We start from the raw sequence: 19,852 nt of genomic DNA on the forward strand, positions 1-19,852 counted from the left end.
CTGTACTCCAGTTCTGTATGCATAAATAAATCTTAAAAAAAAGATTTTCCCACAAACTCTTTGATACTTCTTTGCTCAGGAGGTGGGGCATTTCCTTCCACTAATGTTGTGCTGAACCTAGTGATTCATCTAGCACATAGCATGTCCAAAGCAATCTTATATCACTTCCAGGACTTTTTTTTTTTAAGATTTTTTTATTTGTGCATACAGAACTGGGGTACAGGCCAGAGATGCGGAGGGTGAGAGGCTTCACCAGAGACAGAGTGGGGAGCAGAACAGTAGATCGACGAGGTACACTCGACGAGGTGCACTGCTGAGGGGAGCAGCGGGCGCGTCAGGAGAGGTCTGCCACGCCATGTGGTCACCTCCGGGACAGACGGGAATTGAACTCATGTGGAAGTGGCTTTAGCTTCTTAGTGCTGTGCTTCAACCCGCTGTGCCACCAGGGAGGGCCCACTTCCAGGATTTTAAAAGACTCTGGCCTCCTTCTTTCTGACTGTCTATCTCTGTCTTTTATCTCCCTACTTCTTCCCAGGCACTTTGGGGAGACATGTGGTGAGTAGCACTATGGAGGGAACCATATGCGAAGAACTGGAGCCTTCTGACAGCAGGCAAGTGAATGTGATTGGAAACAAGACAGGGCTCCCAGACAATTCTCTCTAAGTTTTGTCTTTTTTCTTGTTTGACCCTTTGTTCAATTTCCCTATATTCTTTTTGCAAGTGCTTTCATCTGATCTTTTTCTTTTTCCATCTGACTTATTCACTGACCTATCTCACTTAATCCCTTCCCGCTCCATCCATATTGCTGTGAATGACATGAGTTTATCTTTTTTGATTGCTGAATAGTATTCCATCATGTATATATGCCTCATCTTCCTGATCCAGTCATATGGTTTTGGGCATTTGGGTTGTTTCCATATCTTAGAGAAACTTGTAGACAACAATAGATTTGAGGCTTAAAGCAAGAGATAGGGAGGAAAAAGGATAAAAACAGGGGAGGGCATAGCACAAGCGACCATGGTGACAGTTCACAGGTGATGTGGTAGTGAGATATTACTACACCTAATGGGAGAAATCAAATACCAGGGGCCCTCTCTGGTGGCATAATAGTTTAAAGCACTGCAAAGCTAACCACAGCTGCTTCAGTGGGAGTTTCAATCCCTGGTCCAAGAGCTGACCAACATGGCCCTGCAGACCTCTCCTGACTCACCCACTCACTGCTCCCCTGAGCAGTATACTTCATCAATCTGCCTGCTCTGCTCCCTACTTTGTCTCTAGTGAATCCTCTCATGCAAATTCTGTATGAATAATTTCTGTGTGAATAAATAAATCAATCTTTAAGAAAAATGAACAGCAATGTAATAAAAGTAAAAAGTTAATAAAAGGAAAAAAATAACAGAACACCCCTTTCAACCCCCCCCCAAAAACATTATAGACTGCACCCCTTTGTAATTCCAAAGAAACTCAGGGGCAGAACCACCCAGACTCCAAATCCTAGAAAACTGCATGAAACAACAGCTATGTGTTGGGGTAATGTTATGCAATTCATCATGCACTTGACTTTCAATAGCTAATATGCACGGGATGCTTTCAGTGAGAACCATCCCTCAGGGTTAGAGAGGTCTGGGCTGACCTCCATGAGGAAGATTAGTTTCTGGCTTTGGGACCCTGCACCTGAAGTTTGGAGTTGGCCAGACATGACATCTGCTTCTCTGGGAGTTTCCAGTCCCTTTATGGTTAAATATCGTGATTACTATTCGTACTAAAATGTCACTCTATATGTTGTTTTTTTTTTTCCCTCAAACAAAATGCTGCATGAAGATCTGGCTTGTCCATTTCTTCCATACTTCTACACACCTAACTTTTTGATCAGCTGTGAACCTTGATCGATAAGTAATCATCAATGAGCAGAGCTTTCTTATCCTCCCGGAAAACAAGTTCCACCCAGAACTTCTTCATTTCATTGTTGGATGGTTCACAGTGCAGAACTGAAATCTGGAAGGGATTTCATCCTCTCCATGGGTAGGGAGGAACCTGAAAGACTCAAGCTACTTCCACGGTATACCCATAAGGTTGATCATCCCCAAGGGCCATGCATTCGCCATCACAGAGATTTCTGAGCCATGTAATTTGGGGTAACTGGGAGAGTGGGGTGACTACCCCACAAATCACATTAATATATGTGAGTACACTGTTACACCCCCACCCCAACTTGCATTCACTCTCTTTAGCTGGTGATATAGTAGTGAGCTTCCTCCAACAACTTAATTCAGCAAACATTTACTGAAGGCTTACTTGGCTAAGTGCCTTCCATGATTAGGCCAGAATTTATTTATAAAAAATGCCCCTACGTTGGCACCTTCTGGCTGCTACGCCCACCTTGAAATGAATCTGGTGGTAGGCTGTTTGGCAGGAAAATCCCAGCACAATCATTTTATGACCCTCTCTTATAAAAGAAACACTGGGAAACTAGATTCTTCTACTTTATTATCTCTCTTCTAAATTGAGCCCCTAAGATAACATAGATTCCTTCCCAGAGATAGAAACGTATTCACTTTTTCAAAATAAAAAAGTCCTCTCCCTGCCCTCAACCATGGCAATATTGTACTTCACATAAGCATGAGCTGAGCACAGACGCCAAAACAGTTCACCAAATTGCTTGAGGAGAAATTGTATACAGAGCACCAGCCCACTAGTCTCAGGGGATGCTAACAGCTTTCTTTCAGTTGTAAAACAAGGCAAGACATGAAGGCTTGACTCCATCTCATATGTTCATACCCAAACATCAAAAATAGTACCTATCGACTCAAAATTTTACTAAATTTTAGAGGCATCCCGAAAGTCCCTTTCATTTACCATCATTGGAGCAGTAGAATCACAGGAAGGCCTTTTTGTGCTCCTTGATGGGGAGGAAAATGCAGAAGGCCTCCACACAGATCTCAGATTTGGGCTGAGCCTGCATGTCCACTGGAGTTCAAGTCACGTATCTATTGGCGCCCACGCAGTGGGGGAGCTGGGCAAGTGGTCACTCATGGTAGTCTTACAATGCAAGTGCTTGAGCTAAAACCCCTGAGGAAAAGGACAGCTTGCTGAGGTCCAAGTTCCCACAAACGAAACTCAACAAGGGATAACAGACACTGTGTAGACACTTTACAGCACTGGCTAGGGCATCACCCACTCCCTCCAGAGGGGCTCGAGGCAGTGAGTGACATAAGCAGTTGACATTACACTGGAAACCCCTGACCACGAAGCATTGGAGACAGTTAGCAGAAGAACCCTGTATTAAGAACTCTAGCTTCTACATCCTGCTTTCCTCTCCTAGAGATAGATTCTCAGACCAGTGAATTATCTTGAGTGAGTGCTGCTTCTGGAAGTTATAGATTCCTGTCTCTGTAGTGATACTGTATCTTGAGCAAAAGTCTCATGTAATAATATACCTGCATTGTTTCTTTATATGCCCACATTTGCATGTCACAAATGTGGCTGTGTCTGCCCTATGCATGTTTGTGTATATGTGTACTTGCATACGCTAAAATCAACAACGACTTTGTAATGAGAGGTTGGGATTGAAATAAAAGGTGAAAAATGTAAGGTTCTAATCTGCTTACATTGTTTACAATAGTGCCTACCTGAAGGCTTTGGAATTGTGATGAATTGCCACTTTCTACTGGCTCTAACTTTAAGCAACTTGAGGTTCTTGGCAGCCCAATTCCAGCCAGCATTAAACAAACAAGCCTTAAACTCAGTAAAACAGAACTTGACCTTACTGCCACAGCCAGAATTAAAACAGCCAAAGAACCAAGTCCTCATGGGTTTGAGCTGGGCAAGCTGAAGTTCAGTGTGGTAGACTGGATATAACTCTTTTGACAAGTACTGCAGGCACAGTGACTGAGCTGGGGAGAGTGGTCAGAATGAAAAACAGGTCTGTGCCTTCATGTTGTTGATGGGGATATCCACTTTCTTTGGGATGCTTTCCAAACTTTGCAACTTTAAGCACCAAGCAGGAGTTGGGATTATCTAAGTGACACCTTTGGGAGCTGTCTGGAGCCAGCTGTGGGTACTGCTTCCCATCTCTGTCCCATCGCACCCAGCAGCAGCACGTATCTGGCTTTGCACCTGGTCCTAACAGTACCCACCCAGGGATCCTGGAGCCTTGTAAGCATGTGCATTTAGCTTTTATTCAACTAAGTGGCAGGATGAAATTAAGCCAACTGAAAGTGCTTAAAATGGAGAGCTCCTTTTGTGAATAATGGCCTGTCTCTGTAAGGTTGAAGGCTTGGGTGTCAGTCTTATCTATCACTGATAGTGATCCAGTAACCCAGTGTCTATTGTGTCAATGAGCTATAAAAGTAACCCTTACAAACACAAGGGATTGCACTGTGACCTGTAGGTCAAAGCTAACTCCGGAGGGTGGAGAAGGAAATACCCTAGTTTCCACAAAAGGATCGTATTAGGCATTCGCTTCCACATACTTTCGTCCTTTCCATTGGTGAACTGCTTACAATGAGCAAAGTGTGGAGATTATTAATTGTAATCTAGTGCAGCACTGTGCAAAATACATAATCCCCCAAGACCTGTGAGGATGGCCCCATGAAGGGAAGCCAGGTTGGCTGGAGATGGATGGAGAGCTTCCACTGAAAAGTGACCTCATGAGTTACCAACAAAACCAGGAAGAGGCTGAGGGCAAAGGGCACTCATCATTGGGCTGCAGAAAGGTACAAGCCAGCAATATTCAGCACATTAATTGGTAAGATAATCTCATTTTTATGAGAAAAAGCCAATAAGAAGTTCAATAAAGGGTCTACTTCCTGTGCACTTGGGAGCCTGAGTAACTCACCACATGTGGCTTCAGATGCCATTTTGATTAGCTTACTAGGACAGGGGAGAAGGGAGGAAGAAATGGGAATCCAGACAGGACATTTATTGGGGAAAACAAAGGCATTTCTGCCTCCTCCCTTGCAGAGATAAGAGGGAGGAGTCTCCTGAAAAGACCCAACAGATTTGATGTAAATACCATAAGCACTTTCCATCCAGGCTTCTTATGAAATAAACCTTTTGCCAAAGACATGCCTTGGATGGCAGATTTTTGCTTCCCTACAAGCCCACCTGTGGAATTTTTCAAGTTGCAACAATTCAGAAGTCAAGTCGTTAAACCCTTTCCTAGAACCAGTATCTATCCTGAGAATAGATTAGTCCAATTAACAGTTCTATCCAATTGCTTGTAAGATTATCCTACTCTGAAAAGTATGTCAAAGGCCAGCCTTCCTAAAAAAACCCCAGCTACCCAGAAGTCCCTGTGACTAAAGCAAAACATACACTAGTCTGAAAGTGTCACCTCTAAGCTGCCTAGCAGGTCCCAGTTAGCTCCAAACTGAGGACAGTACCTCCTAAAGGTGGGAATAACCCTTGCCTGCAATACCTGGCACACAGGCTAATGTGTTGGAAGTAAGTGCTATCAGGTATGTGCACAGCAGCAGAGCTGCAGGGCTTCTGCCCAGCCTGGTATGGAAACGTGCCAAGATGGAGAGATAAGCCAGGTACGATAAGACTTACAGGTAAATGGATCAGGAGCAAAGGCTCAGAGGTGTCTGTATGGGCTACAGGAGAGTCCGAGGTAGCTCACTGGTACAGTGTAGGGAAAGGCAAGTTGGATCTGGCTGCCTTACCCCCCACCTATCCCAGGCTTTCCACCCAGGGTAGCAACATGGCAATATTTGCTGTTTAGATGAATCACCAGCAGAGGATGAAATCAAGACCAACAAGGATAGTGAGAACTGCTAAGATATTACTTAGGCGCTATAGAATTAAGCCAGTGGTATTACAGTAAGGGTAAGCCACCAAGGTCAGAAGCACTGAGAGAAGCTTGGAGTTTGTATTTACAACCTAATACAGCAGCTGGTTTACGCCTTAATCTAGGAATCCCAAATACCCACATCCATAGAAGAGCCAGTAGGCAATATAGTTCAAGATTTTACAAATCCCAGTAACAGATAAAGCTTTGTTGCTTTTTAAAAAATACCTTTTTTTGACATGAAAGGAATAAAATGGCACTTGAGATTTAAAAGAATCACAAAGAATCAAGTCAGAAGAAATCTTAGAAATGTTAGATTGATTTATATGAGCAGCTCTGGGTTGTTAACATAGTTTGTTTACACCGAGTAGGTAACTCTGAACACATTGTACAAGGCATCAGGAATCCTGGCAAGAGGAACTGCACCTGGCTGGCCACAGACAGCAGAAAGACAGCCCCCGAGCAGTAAGGAAAAATTAGGGTGAGGTGGGGCCTGATTTTTATTAAAGGGAAAATAATTTCTAAGGAATCTTAACAAAGTATTTCACACTCAGAGAACAGACACCAGGATACAAAATTAGAAGTGTTCTGACTCTAGTCCTGCCCCCTGCTTCTCCCAAGAGCAGGGATGCGAGTTAAGCAAAGAAGCAATTCTGTAAAACAAAGACTTAGAAACCCTACAAATAGGAGTAAATTCTAACCTTGTTTTGCTTTTAAAAAAAATTTAATGTATCAAAAGGCCTGCTTTAGTGACATGCTAGTCCCACCAGAAAAATAACCCCCAAACCCTTTGTCAGCAACATGCTCAAGTTGACCAGCCAACTCAGATCTTTAAACTCGTGTGTTCAAGTCCATGTGTGTTTGAGACCAATGTACGGCCCACGTGACTGACTGCCGGGACCTGCTTCCCCAGTTACTTGGCCTGTGTCCACCTCTTCAGGAGGGTGGATATGGCCAGACACCTTGGAAGCAATTGTGGGCGGGGGTTGCTAACAGCCCTAGACAGTCAATTTTTACCCCCCACAATCCCAACCAGGAGACCCTCCTGTCCAACAAGACCACACCCCTCACATTTGGCCCCTGGAGACCAGATGGTTTTTCTCCTTTAGAAAAAAAAAACACACATATCCACACACCCATATATATATAATTTTTTTGTTTGTTTTTACATTTAAATATAAAAATACTACTCTGCTTTGTGTTATAAATGGAGGACCAAGCAGTTAAGAACTTTTCCGTCTAAGGTAGGTCTATCCATCATCTATGCTGAGCTGTGTTCTGGCCTGAAGGTGCCTCCCAGGAGCAGGTGGGAGGACCTTTTCTAGACTCCCACCCCTTTGCTCTTCTCCTCATTCTTGTTTTCAATAGCAGGCTGGTTATAACCTTGGAAGAAAGGGAATTTCCCAAGCTCCTCCCAAGAGGGGTTGAGGCTAACCTGACCAGATGCAGTCAGTGGTCCGCTCTCCCCACACTCAGCTACCTTGGAGGAAAAACAGTCTTCCCCTCCTTTCACAAACACTATGTCCTCTGTCTGCACAGCTACGCCTACTGGACACACACACCTGATTAAATGGAAGCAGTGGTTATGTTTCCCACCCCCCTCCCCACTAACTAAAGCTTCGGTGAAAGGGAAAACAGGGGCAGGAGGGTTGAGTGGGTATGAAGAGATTAAGAACGTGACCCCTCTATCCTGGCCAAAGAAAGCAAGAGATATTAACTGGGCGTGAGGAATGACAAGATCACCTTGATATTCCGCCCTTTGTGTTACAGCTATTAGGACAAAAGAGGGGTGGCAGAGGAGGTGCAGTATTAGGGATTTCACGGCTGCACGTCCAGTCCACTTAGTTTTTATACTGGAAGGGCTCATCGCCAGTTTCGTTGAGAAGACATGTACGGATGAGGGCTTCTGTCACCGAGAAGGGGTCACAGTTGGCAGAGGGGCGGCGGTCTTCGAAGTAGCCCTTCTTCTCCTGGCCGACAGTCCGGGGGATGCGGATGCTGGCGCCGCGGTTGGCCACGCCGGCAGAAAAGTCGTGGATGTTGGAGGTTTCGTGGAATCCAGTCAGCCGCCGGGCATTGTCCAGGCCCCCCTTGGGATCGTAGGCACGGATGTGGTACTGGTGCCGTTTGCTCAGCCTGTCGATGGCCTCCTCGATGAACCTAGGAGACAGAGAAGGGGTCGGGCTGTGTCCCGGAAGTCTGCCCCCTCGGGAGCAGAGGAGACAGCAGGTGTGGGACTGAGCAGGGAGGGACTCCTCTACCAAACACTGCTTTCCACAGGCCCAGGTGGACCCAGCCCCAGGAGCGGAGTGTGGTCCGTGGGCCCCGGGGTCTGGCCTCCGCCCTGACCTCCGCCCGCCCCAGCATTAAGTTCACTCACAGGTCTATACCATTACCGACTCAGTGCTTATTAAAGATCTCAAAAGCAAATCACTGCCAGCTCTTCCCTGTCAGTACCCCCAAATTCTCTTCCTGTGGGAGCACTTGATGTTTTCCAAACAGGAACTCATGTTCCTGTCAATGTCTGAAGACAAGTGCCAAGCTAAATTTCACTCCCCAGACACTAGATCCGCAACAAGAATTCTTGCAGGGAGAACGATGGCCTCGGTCAGGCACTTACTTCAGGCCGTTTTCCTCCCGCATGGCCTTGGTGCTGAAGTTGGTGTGGCAGCCGGCACCATTCCAGTTCCCGGGAATGGGCTTAGGGTCAAAGGTTGCAATCACCCCGAAATCTTCACAGACACGATGCAAGATGAAACGGGCCACCCAGAGCTGATCTCCCATTTCGATCCCTTCACAGGGTCCTATCTGGAACTCCCACTACGGAGAAAGAGGTTAAAGAAGTTATTCTTTAAAATGAAGCCACTGTTGACCCCTTCCCTCTCCCCCCCAAAACTTGGAAGCTTCAAAACTTGGTCTTTTCTCATCTCTTCTCTAACTCATTTCCATTTACTCCCCCGCCAAGCTTGGGGATGAGGAGTACTGGAACAGTTTTTGCTAGCCAAAAGTTCCCGCGACCCACCTGGAAATCCTCGGAGGCTGGGAGGGTGACAGACTAGAGCCATTTACCTGGGAAGGCATGACCTCAGCATTTGTGCCCCCGATCTTGATGCCGGCGTATAAGCAGGCCCGGTAATGAGCCTCGACGATATCCCTGCCGTAGGCTCTGTCCGAGCCCACGCCGCAGTAGTAGGGACCTGCAGAGGCATGGGGACAAACAGTCACGGGGAGGAATCCAGGAAGCCTCCTCCCACCGGAGATGTGTGGCCTAAAGCCAGGAACTTGAAAGCTAGCAACAGGTGTTCTTTGGAACTACCCCTGCCATCAACCAGAAGTGGGGGCCGAGGGTGGAGGGCAGGGGGATTATCTGGTCACATCCTCAGTGGGACCAAAGATTTCCCCTCATATTTAATGCATAAACACCCACATCTGGATGTGGCCAACACACGGGCTCTTTACAAAATGCTCAGCTAGTCTCAAAACTCCCCCAGCTTTCTGATCTATAAGCCATTACGCCCACCTCTGGGGACACTTTACTTGCCAACTGAGCACTTGAGAAACAGGCTCACCACTCAAAGGGACGTACCTTGCGGCCCAGGGAAGCCGTTGGAGGGCCAGCCAAATGGGTGGCCATCTGTGCCCATGAGAGTGTATTCCTGCTCCATTCCAAACCAGGGGTGCTGGTTGCTCACCATGTCCATTATCCGTTTGCAGGTGTGCCTTAAATTGGTCTCTAGATAATAAGGCGAACATGCCATTAGATAGGCAAACACATCCCAAAGTGTTTGAATTCTATGCAGGTGAGATGATTATACGTTGCAATTTCCCAGTAAACCGCTTTGTGCCCCCTCAGTTGAAAGGGGAAGATGGGAAAAGCCATGGTAGCTTTCTGTACGGAGATTCACAAGACAGCCCAGGGCTGAAGTGGGCTGCACACCAGAGAGGAGCCAGACAGAGCCTCCTCTCACCTTCTCTGGATGTCGGACAAGTGCCAAAGGTCAGTCTCCTAAGTCCCCTGTTCCTAAGACAGCTGCTTTGAGTTGTTGAAATCACTTCCTAATTTCACACACATTTACAGCCAAATCTGCAGTCCCTATGAGAAATTATTTGTGGATTAGGAGCCTCACATTCCTCGGGAGAATATGAAGTGCTATTCTAATTTTAAACTGAATAAACATATAGAACTTGGAATGGTTCTGGCTTGGAACAGAAAACATGACAATGACACAGGTTCCACTGGAAGGGAACTTTTTAAAATAGGTACAGACTGACTGCTTCACGTGGGAACCACTTTAAATCCTCTGTATTTAATAAAACCCCACAACTCTCTAACAACCCCAAGGTGGTATTCAAAGCCTCCAATTTTACAAATGAAAAGTTGAGATAGTTGGCCGACAGTCCAACTGCTGCTCACAATGTGATGTTGCCTATCAAAACAAAGGCAGTCAAGGCCCAGAGTCACTAGTGACTTGCCAGAAAGTTTCACTGGCGGTGGCGGTGTAGGAGGTCTCCACAGAAACGGAACTAGTGTTTCAAGCAAATGACCAGCTGAAAATCTGGGACGAGCCAGACAAAACCGAAAGGTGTGGTGGTAACAAACTGCATGGCAAATAAATGTGTGTTCTCAGTCAACCAGAATACTCATATTTTAACCAATGAGTGGAGAGATATTTGATGTATTCTCATCCTCAATTATTTGTACATATTAGCTCACTGAGTCTCCTAAACATTCTGGTGAGAATTTGCTATATTCCCTATTTTAAAAAATCAGGTAGTAGGTCTAAGGGATAAATAATGTGGCCAAGTTCAGGGCTACCAAACTGCCATTCATGATTCACAGTCAACGTCATAACCACACAACCTGTGCTCTTAATTAACATTTACTGGCGCACAACAGGGCTGGCGAGCAGATTTTGAAAATTCCAATGTTCTGCAATCAGTAGCGGAAAGCACAGGACAACAGGCCATACACTGTCTAGTTTCCCAATGTCACAATGAAAGGCTCCCCTTCCCCCACGGCATGCACAGACAGGGAGGGAGGCGGCTTCACTGGCGGACACACACCTGCTGGCTTTCGGTTGTACTTGAAGACTTCACAAAACACCAGTTTGTTGGGGTCCTTGCGGAAAGGGTCCCGAAACATGGCAGCAGGGACAAGATACATGTCACTGTTGGAACCTTCAGACTGGAAGGTACTAGAGCCATCAAAATTCCACTCAGGCAATTCTTAAGTAAAAAAGAGGAGGGAAAAAAATAATCAGTGCTTAATAGATGTCGCCATTACTACGCAGACCGCTGAGTTCCCAGTGCTTCCACTTTCTTAAAGAAATAATAACCCCAAGTACAGTCTAAGAGACACCAAGGAAACAAAGTGAAATAGTCTGACCTCTCCAGGAAGTCAGTCTTCATATAAAACACTGAAATAAGACAAAGGTTCTCTGATTCCCCTACTGAGGCACCTGTGCTGCTTTGGTAATTTATGCCCTTTGTGCCCCCATGGACTGTTTCAGCTCACATTGTACCCCCATGAGGACTAGGCTGAGTGACTTTACTCAAAGCAGCTCCCCGATCATTCACCCACTTTCCCCACCATGTTTTAAAGGCTGATTTCTTTTCTGCAGTTGATGATGAGTTCTCTGACAACTAATTCCAGTCTCTCACCAAGTCCCTAGTGCCTGTCTAATACCTGCCACACAGCGGGTAGTACAATCCATGCTTTGTATTACAGTCATTCACTCTAGAGTGAACGTTTAAGTTAGCCTAAAAGTAGGTAAGAGGTGAGTTTTTCTCCTCTGGTCCCCCAGGAGGACTATGGCTTGTTCTAGACCAAAAAATGAAGGTCACAACTCCAGCTCTTAGTGGCATATGCAAGCTGACAATTGCAGAATTTCCGAAAGTGTCATCAACTAAAATGAAACAAACCCGAGTTCGATTTAGAAACCCACTTGTGAGAGGGTTTGCTTTGTATGTCAAACTTCAGCAACAGGAATGAGAATTTTTCATGAGTTTGCAAACTACATGTAAAATACAGGCCATAAGTTAGAGCAGTGCTTTTCAACCTGGGTTCCTGGGGGTGTCATGGAGTCAGCTAAATACAAGAGACATCCAAGTCAGCAAAGTCTCTAAGATCCCCCAACCCCTATTTTAACCCCAGACTTTAATTTTTTTTTTTTTTTCATGGTACTGGCTGGCTTATATGAGTCTGGTTTAAATAAAACGATTCATTGTTGCTATGCTTTGAGAAAAGCTTTCTGTAATGGGCCAAAGCTAGTGGCTTGCTCTGACTCTGGCCACCCTCACACTACTCCCAGCCAGTGTGTACTCTCAAAGCTCTATCTCACCTTCTATACACTTGGGCTCACTGTCCAGGGTCCGGGTCTTACAGCGCAGGCCTTCTCCAGTACCATCGATCCAGATGTACATAGCTTGGACCTTTTCACCCTGAGGCAGGGACATATACACCTGCTTGATGCCTTTGTTTAACTGGGAGCTTGCTGAAGTGGCCATGGTGGAAGGTGTTCTGGAAAGGGGGGGAAAATGAAGACTACTGAAGACTACCAATTCAAAAATTGATCCTCTGCAGGAGTGACTCAAAGCAACAAATTACATTAAGAAGTCCCAGTGGGAGTGGAGCCCCTCCCTTTTGAAGTCACACACCCCAAGATATATTTATGTACTCTTTCAGGAAGATAAAGGTTCCAGAGGACAAAAACTTCCTGGTAAAGTTTCCCCAGCTAAAATACACAGTTATAAGGACTAAGTTTTAGTTTCTCAGGACAGTCCCAATAGGGAAGTTGTTTTATTTCTTTAAGATGTTAGAAGAAAACAAAGTACAAAAGTTCAGAAACAAAGTATATGTGATACAAAAGCAATGTCCTGTCACAAAAATATGAGAACTGCAGTTTGGCGGCTATTCCCAAGACATAAAAGCAGACACCCAAGTAGCAGCATTCTGAGACCCACATTGCCATTAATGTCTCAAGTCTGACGCCAAGTTCTAGCTTCAGAAGGTAGACTGAAGGCTTGAGAATGAATTATGACTTTCCATTAGAACACTTCTCAAGGAATTAGGCAATTCCCACTTCTAAATAAAAAAGATTGGGATTTTCAAAAAGGCATGTTGAAAACTTAAACTCCCTCACCACCACAAAACCTGACAGACAAACCCAAAGACACAAAGCCAGCCTCAACACAGGAGGAAACAACATCCTACCTATCCCTCCCCACTCCCCACCCCCAGCCCAGGGTGTCTGGAAAGGGAACACATTGTTCTCCTCTAAAGACTTGGGCAACTTTCTGAAGTACAGTGGCAAAGTTTCTATGGGCAACCGTCCATGTTTGCCCAGCTGAAAACATAACTGCTTCTCTCTCCAACAGCCTCACCCTTCCCCTCGGGGAAGAGGAGAACCTCCTCTGTCACGTCAAATTAGAGGAGAGAAATACCTTTGTCTACTGAGCCTAGATAGAAGAGAGCTCAACCTCCCTGCCCACCCCCACCTTTAAAGGTCAGAAAGGAAAACCCAAGCATGACCTTTCTGCTCCAAACACCCCCAGCAATCCTCCCCAACCTATGAAGTACCACATCTAACCACTGCTCCCTTAAGCACTGCTGGGCTCTCTCTGCTGTGTTGGGTATGCAGACGTGAACGCGAACAGTCTGTTCTACTAAATCAACTGGTGCCGTCGAGCTGCCAAGTTTATATACATGGTGGTGAAGGCAAAGGGATGGCCGAGTATGAGCTGTTTCTGCTGTGGCGGTGGTTCCGGGGTCCTCCTTTGCTTCCTCACTCACCCCAGCCACAGAAGGTCAAGCGCGCCTTCGCTGGGGCCCTCTTTGGCGGTGGGGTTCTCTTTGGCTCTTCTCCGTTTGGAGTGGTGTTCGTGGTGCTTCTCCTCCTTATCCGGCTCTCGAAGGTCCACACACCGGAGTTTTCTGGGTGAAGGAGATGGCGATGGTGATGGCGACGGGGTCAGGGAGCGCTCTTCCGGCCAGGCCGGGCTGCCGTACGCAGGCGGCTGGGGGCTTAATGTTCTAAACTTGAATCGCGACTTCTCTCCGGATTTCACTGAGTAGGCGACGAAGCCGAAGCAGTTGGCGGGGGTCCCCGAGGACTGTGACTCCCGGTCGTCTTCATCTTCGTTTGTGGTCTGCGCGTACTTGCGGCTGGGGTGGGCTCCCCGTTTCCCGCCCCCGGGGAAGTTGGAATAATCCACCTTGAGAGCAGCTCCTTCCCACAGAAATGTCCCCAAAGTCGACGCCCCGCCCCTCGGGCCCCCGTCCGGATCTCAGGGCCTGGCCCCAGGGGTGCATACCCCTCCACTGAGGGCCAAGGCTGGGGGGCAGGGGTGAAAGCGGGGCGGCGGGAAGGACCGGCGTTATTGCTCCCTCCGCCTGCGCCGTCAGACCTCTCTGCTGTCGCGCCTGCCCGCCACGCCGCGGCCCCGGCGGGCGCCCCATTGTTTAATCACAGAAGAAGGACCCTGGGTCCCGCAACAGGGGACAGCACACCACTCATGCTCACCGCCACTGGCTCCAACCTAGGATCTAAGGCTCTTTATAGTTACTAAGGCCAGCCCCCCCCCCCCACACACACACCCTGTGCCCCGAACCCGAGCCACGGTTAAGGAGGAGAGCCAGACTCCTGCCCGGGATCCAGCTGCTCCATCCACCTCTCCCACCGGGGCGCGGAGCCCGGGTAGCTGCAGCACTGCCCCGCCGGCCGGCGGCCTCCAGGCGCGGGCGGCGCTTTGGCCGCCGGGAGCCAGAGGAAGATCAAAACAACTCCCCGCCCTCCAGCAGTCGAGTGACGCGCGCGCCCCAAGTCCCCAGCCGAGAGCGCCGGGAGCCACCCCCGGCGATGCGCTCGGAGGCCCGGCGGAGAGTGGGGCGGGAAGGCGGGCCAGGGTCGGGCCGCGTGCAGGCCGGGTCACCCCGGGGCCGCTCCCGCGGCCAGCGAGTGGGGGGCGCTTACCTGGGCGGCGAGCAAGCGGCTGGGCAGGCGGGCTGGAGGGCGAGGCGCCGAGAGGAGCGCAGAGTGGGCGGCGGCACTACTCAGGCGTTGCACTCTTCTCCCATTCTAGGCTCTGCAGGGCCGCCCGCCGCCCGGTGCCCTTTATCGCCGGCCCGGGCCGCCCCCGGCGCCCTGATTGGCTCCCAGCGGCCGGAGAGCCGGGAGGATCAGCTGATGCGCGCCGGGGCACCGCGGCCATTGGGCGAGCAGCCGGGCGGGCGCCGGGGTGGGGGCGAGGAGGCTGGGGAGGGAAAGAAAGAAAGGGAAAGGGCCTTGGGGGAGGGGGCGTGTGGGGGAAGGGCTGGAAGGAAGGGCCGCTGGGCGGCGGGCATGCACCGCTGGGAAGAACCCCGCCTACCAGTGCCTCCTGCCGCGGGGGGCAATCCCCGCAGCCCCCACCCGGACCGTAGGCTCCCAGCAAAACGCCCTCCCTCCAGCTTTCGGGTGGATAAGAGGCCTCTCTGTTACGAGATCGTGCGGTAGCCCCCGTACAAGCGTCCACTGCGACATCATTTTGCCTTTTTTGTTGGAGAACCCGCGGTCCCACCTTTTCCCGGCTCAAGCTTGGAGTTTGTGGGGGAGGCGCGGGCAATGGAGAGGCTGTGCGGGCTTGCCCAAGGGAGACTTGGAGGAGCCCTTCTGGCTCAGCGTTTCGGGGAAGTGAACTGAAATCTGAGAGTGCACATTTGGCATCCACGTGCAGTGTTAGATCTTTCTACAGGAAGGTCTTGGTGGAAAGCACCTAGCGGAGACCTAAGCTGATCCCACACCTGAGCCGAGGCTCTTGGCCCCTCTGGGCTGTTTCCTCTTCTGCAAATGGAGCTGTTCAAGGCAGAGATTTGAGTTTCCATTAGATTTGAAATTCTTTGAGCAAACTGTTCCCCAAAGGCAGCTGAAAGAAAAGAAGGAGTTTGCAAGGTCCCCTGAAGCCAACTGTGCATTAAACAAACAAACAAAAATTCCTTAAGCAAATTTCCCTGGTTTTGTTGATCAAATATTTCATTGTGCCTTTTTAATCTGAATAATGAGGATACATACCCTTCCCTTGCTACTCCCAGCCTTGCTGTGATGTTGAGAAAGTGTGCATGTGGATGCAGTCTTGAAATGGATGCTTGTCAACAGGTGTCCAGTAATTATGTGTATACACACGCACCACACACACGGTATTTTCATTACTACCAGAGCTGTTACTTAATGCTTTTGCTTTTATTGCCAGAAATTTATGGCATTTTTCAGAACCCCTAGTATTTGAGATTAAGGTTGTTTTGTTTGTTTTTTCTGTTGGAAGACCAAAAGGGCATGCTTCCATAGCTTTGGAAGAGGAAAGAAAGAAGTTTGTTCTTCTGGTTATTTCTTGCACCACAAATATGGAAAAGCGATGTAGCCTGTGGCCACATACACACAACTTGGTTTCTCTGGTCAGCCTCTCTCCCCTTTAGGAGTGTGTAGCACTTGTAGTGCTGTTAAATGACAGAGGCAGCATGGTTAGGTTTCAGACAAGGTGACATTCCATAAGGGTAGGGTAAGGACCTTTGCAAATGTAAGGGGTCCTCAGAAGTTTGGTGCTGTGTGTTAAGGTGTTCTGATGTGGTGGTGAAAGGCTGGGTTTCCAGTCAGACAGAGCTTTACTTCTTAACCATATGAAGCCTCAGTTCTTTGCCACAAATAGGGATAACAGCTACTGTGTATGTTGTAAAGGTCAATTGTGATGGCATATGCAGAGGAGATTAGGATAGTACCTGGAACATAATAAAGGTCTGCAAAACAGTGACTGTAATTTTGATGGGCCAAGATAATCAGAAGAGTCTGGATTATTTCCTTCCCCATAACAACCCATTAAGTGCAACTTCTTAATTGAGCGTAATGCACCACCGTTAGTTAATTATGAAAGTGGGCTCAGACTTGGTGTTAGTGAACTGTCTTTATTCCTTTTCTTTCTGTCAAGTCTTCAATTTAAATTGTTCATTTAAATGAGGGGAAGGGTGATGCTCTTATTTTAAAAGATGTTAATTTCCATCTGCCACACTGCCTACATTAAACCAGCGCCTTCTGCAGTCATCATTAGTTGAGGGCCCACAGCAGACATAACAGGAAATAGATGAGGGAGACACAAAGGCAGTTCTTAGAGCCCATGGCACTAGACTTTGCCATGCAGTGCCTGCTTCCCTTGCTAGGCGTCTCATGTTCCTTGAACAAAGCTGGTTCTGCTTTGTCCCTCCAATAGGGTCCAGGGTGGCGGTTCAATAAATGATGTTTGTTGACCATACATGGCAGCGGCACCATCAAGAGAGACTGTGCTTTGAGCCGCTGTTCCAAGAATGGGGAAGGGTTGCTTTGATCCAACCCTGTGACCAGTCACACACCTTGTGAGAGTAAGCCCTAGAATTCATGACCTCTAAGACTTCAGAGCAAGAGGCCTTATCCTCAGTCGGCCCCACATTTAGTGAAACCCCAAATCAGAGACCCAGTGAGGACAGATCAGGAAAGCATAGAAGAGAATAAGGAAAGAAAAAGCAGAAAGAAAAAAAAAAATCCTGTCACTAACTGGTTTGCCCCCAGAAGCCAGAGTGTGTAAGGCTTTTACAGAAGTTAAAAGTAGAATGGCCTGCTTGATGCAGTTTGACTTTGCTGCCTCTGCTGCCCTCTGTTCTTTCTCCCTCTTCTCTAAATTGCCGCCCACCTCCTTTCTACCCCCTCCATAAAAAGAGCATCAGAATGCTTGAACCCATGAACTCTTCTGTCTCTGGGTACAAGCAGTATCTAAACCCACAGGGGTTCTATCACATGACTTTGAAGTCAGGCTTTTCTCTCTTAGAGTGGAGTACCTATGTCCAGGGGGTGCGGGTAGTGGAGAATAATGTTACAGGTGAAGATTTAGTGCCAGATCTGTAGAAATGGCAAGAACTGGAAGCATTTCTTCAGTGTGGCTGCCTGAAATTAAGGACTAAACTGCGTGAGTTTTACCTCTGAGCCTCTCAGTTGCTTTCTCTCTCTTTTCAAGGACCCATTCTCCCTATGTAGGTCAGAAGCCTTTAATCTAGTGATCTGAGAGTGACTTGCTTGCATTCATTAGAGACCAGGATATGGGAGAGTTAGCACTGGTCTGAAAACTTCAGCCTCAACGTGCAGGTTGGGAAATGGAATTTTGTCTGTATTTGAGTGATTCTTAAAAATCTTAAATGGGGCCAAAGAAACATTACCGAGGCCTAGGCTTGAAGAACACCCTGTTACACCAACCCAGAATTGTAAACTATTCTACTATTTTCTTTAAAACCAACATCAGTTCGGCCCTCCCTGGTGGCGCAGTGGGTGGAAGCAAGGCACTAAGAAGCTGAAGTCACTTCCGCATGAGTTCGATTCCCGCCTGCCCCAGAGCTGACCCACATATCACAGGAAACCTCTCCTGACCTATCTGCTGCTCCCCTCAGCAGTGTATTTCATCAGTTGGCCTGTTCTGCTCCCCACTCTGTATCTAGTGAATCCTCTCACAGGTCCTGCACCTCTGGCCTGTACCCCAGTTCTGTATGCATAAATAAATAAATCTAAAAAAAAAACAAAAAACCCAGCTTCGGTTTTTTTCCAAAAGAATAAACCATAGTATAGTTGTTAAAAAGAAAAGAAAGAAAAGAAAAAAAATCCCTGGAGGTTAACATCATTACTCTTAAGCCATGTTTTGGGGACAAGTGGCAGGTGGCCGGCCAAGCTTTCAAATTTCAATCTACACCATTAAAGAAGGAAGACCAAGGTTTGCCTCAATTCATCATCTAACTTAAGCACCGAGAAATCACTCTTTATATCCTGTCTGATTGTTTAATATTCATAAACTCAGGTTAGGAAATAAGAAGTTTAAGTGTCAGCTCTGTTTCTTTAGCCTGATTTGAATTTTCGAATCCCCTCAAAGTCAGAGACAATGGGAAGAACCCACTTCCCCAACTGTCCCTTATAACTGAAGGTTTGGGTCTGTTTGAGCCCTAGTGCAAATTTCATCTCATAAGTTGGAAAGAATTAAATTCTTCTTAGCTCTAACAACAGGGAGAATAAATCCTGTAATTCTAGAATTAGATCTTCAAATCATTCCAGGAGAGAAGGAAGCTGCAACTGGACAGCTTGGAGCTGCTGGCTGCAATCACACACAGCTTGCAAAGTGTAACCCCCCGAGGGCCAGTTTCTGTTTCCCTTTCTTGTCTCCCCAGAATATGGGTGCTGCATTCACAGGCCACTTCTCTCAAACCTGAATCCCTCTGTACTATCAGGCCACTTCTCTCAAACCTGAATCCCTCTGTACTCTCTGAGTGCAGGGACCCACGGGTTCCCCTGAAGGCTGCACTGTGGCTTCTCCAGGGTCTCAAATAGAGCAAACATTGCATATATTTATTGTCAACAGTTTACCAGGAAAACATGCAGTAAGGCAGCTTCCCTTGAAAGGAATCCTTGGAGAGCACTTTGTGCATGAAATGGTCTGTTCTTGCTTTCATTGTTTTGTGAATCTGAGATTTCCCTATGTACGTTGCCTTTTTATTTGCTAGGTATAGACCAATTTTTGTTCCTTACATTGATTAGAACATCGATGAAGCTTTTTGCAAAGTTCAGGATAGTCACCACTGGGGTGAAAACATTGTTGGGGTCAGAGTGTGTCTTTCAGTTGGTGCATTTCCCACAGGAATCCTCACTGATTCCTTAATCCTTCCCCCATGACCCCACCCCATTGGTGACTGTGGATCCCTGTTTATATCATAGTCACTTGCCAAATTTTAACGGGAAACAAACAGCCCAGGGGTATGTATTCTGGATGCTTGGGCAATACTTAGGCTGGTTCTGTATTTTTCCTGGCCTCCTTTCCCCCCTCCCCCCACTTCTCTTAAACCATTCTCAGGAGACTTGTTTACAGGATTAGTTAGAGGCTTGGCTGGGGTGACGGGAACATAGTGCCCTCTGGTGGAATTTTAGAGAATTACATGCTTCTTCTCCAAAGCATAAAGTGTGTGGTTTTTTTTTTTTTTTTTTTTTTGGAGTGGTGTTCAAAAGGAGTCAACAAAAAGGCCCTCTCTCT

At 47.4% G+C, this 19,852-nt stretch overlaps 1 protein-coding gene across 1 annotated transcript; it reads right to left on the reverse strand.

The window, feature by feature from the left end:
- Window positions 1–5,853: 5,853 nt before the first annotated feature.
- Window positions 5,854–14,884, reverse strand: GLUL (glutamate-ammonia ligase). The gene is made up of 7 exons (XM_004688542.2): window positions 14,764–14,884; window positions 12,133–12,311; window positions 10,856–11,017; window positions 9,378–9,524; window positions 8,861–8,988; window positions 8,412–8,611; window positions 5,854–7,951 (listed from the first exon to the last, which is right to left on the reverse strand). Exons 2-7 carry the CDS (start codon window positions 12,296–12,298, stop codon window positions 7,633–7,635), a joined length of 1,122 nt encoding a protein of 373 aa, XP_004688599.1. The 5' UTR covers window positions 12,299–12,311; window positions 14,764–14,884; the 3' UTR covers window positions 5,854–7,632.
- Between the last annotated feature and the right edge of the window lie 4,968 nt (window positions 14,885–19,852).

This window comes from Condylura cristata, unplaced genomic scaffold, assembly GCF_000260355.1.
Source record: "Condylura cristata isolate star-nosed mole 26May11 unplaced genomic scaffold, ConCri1.0 scaffold00024, whole genome shotgun sequence".
Classification (NCBI taxonomy): Eukaryota; Metazoa; Chordata; class Mammalia; order Eulipotyphla; family Talpidae; genus Condylura; species Condylura cristata.

What these genes read in the sequence shown, in the direction of transcription:
- GLUL (XM_004688542.2), bottom strand. Translation starts at nt 12,298, where the DNA reads ATGGCCACTTCAGCAAGCTCCCAGTTAAACAAAGGCATCAAGCAGGTG. An exon ending in TGAGCCCAAGTGTATAGAAG is followed by an intron (nt 11,018 to 12,132) that starts GTGAGATAGAGC and finishes TTTTTACTTAAG; the next exon opens with AATTGCCTGAGTGGAATTTT. An exon ending in CGGGAGGAAAACGGCCTGAA is followed by an intron (nt 7,952 to 8,411) that starts GTAAGTGCCTGA and finishes TCTGTCTCCTAG; the next exon opens with GTTCATCGAGGAGGCCATCG.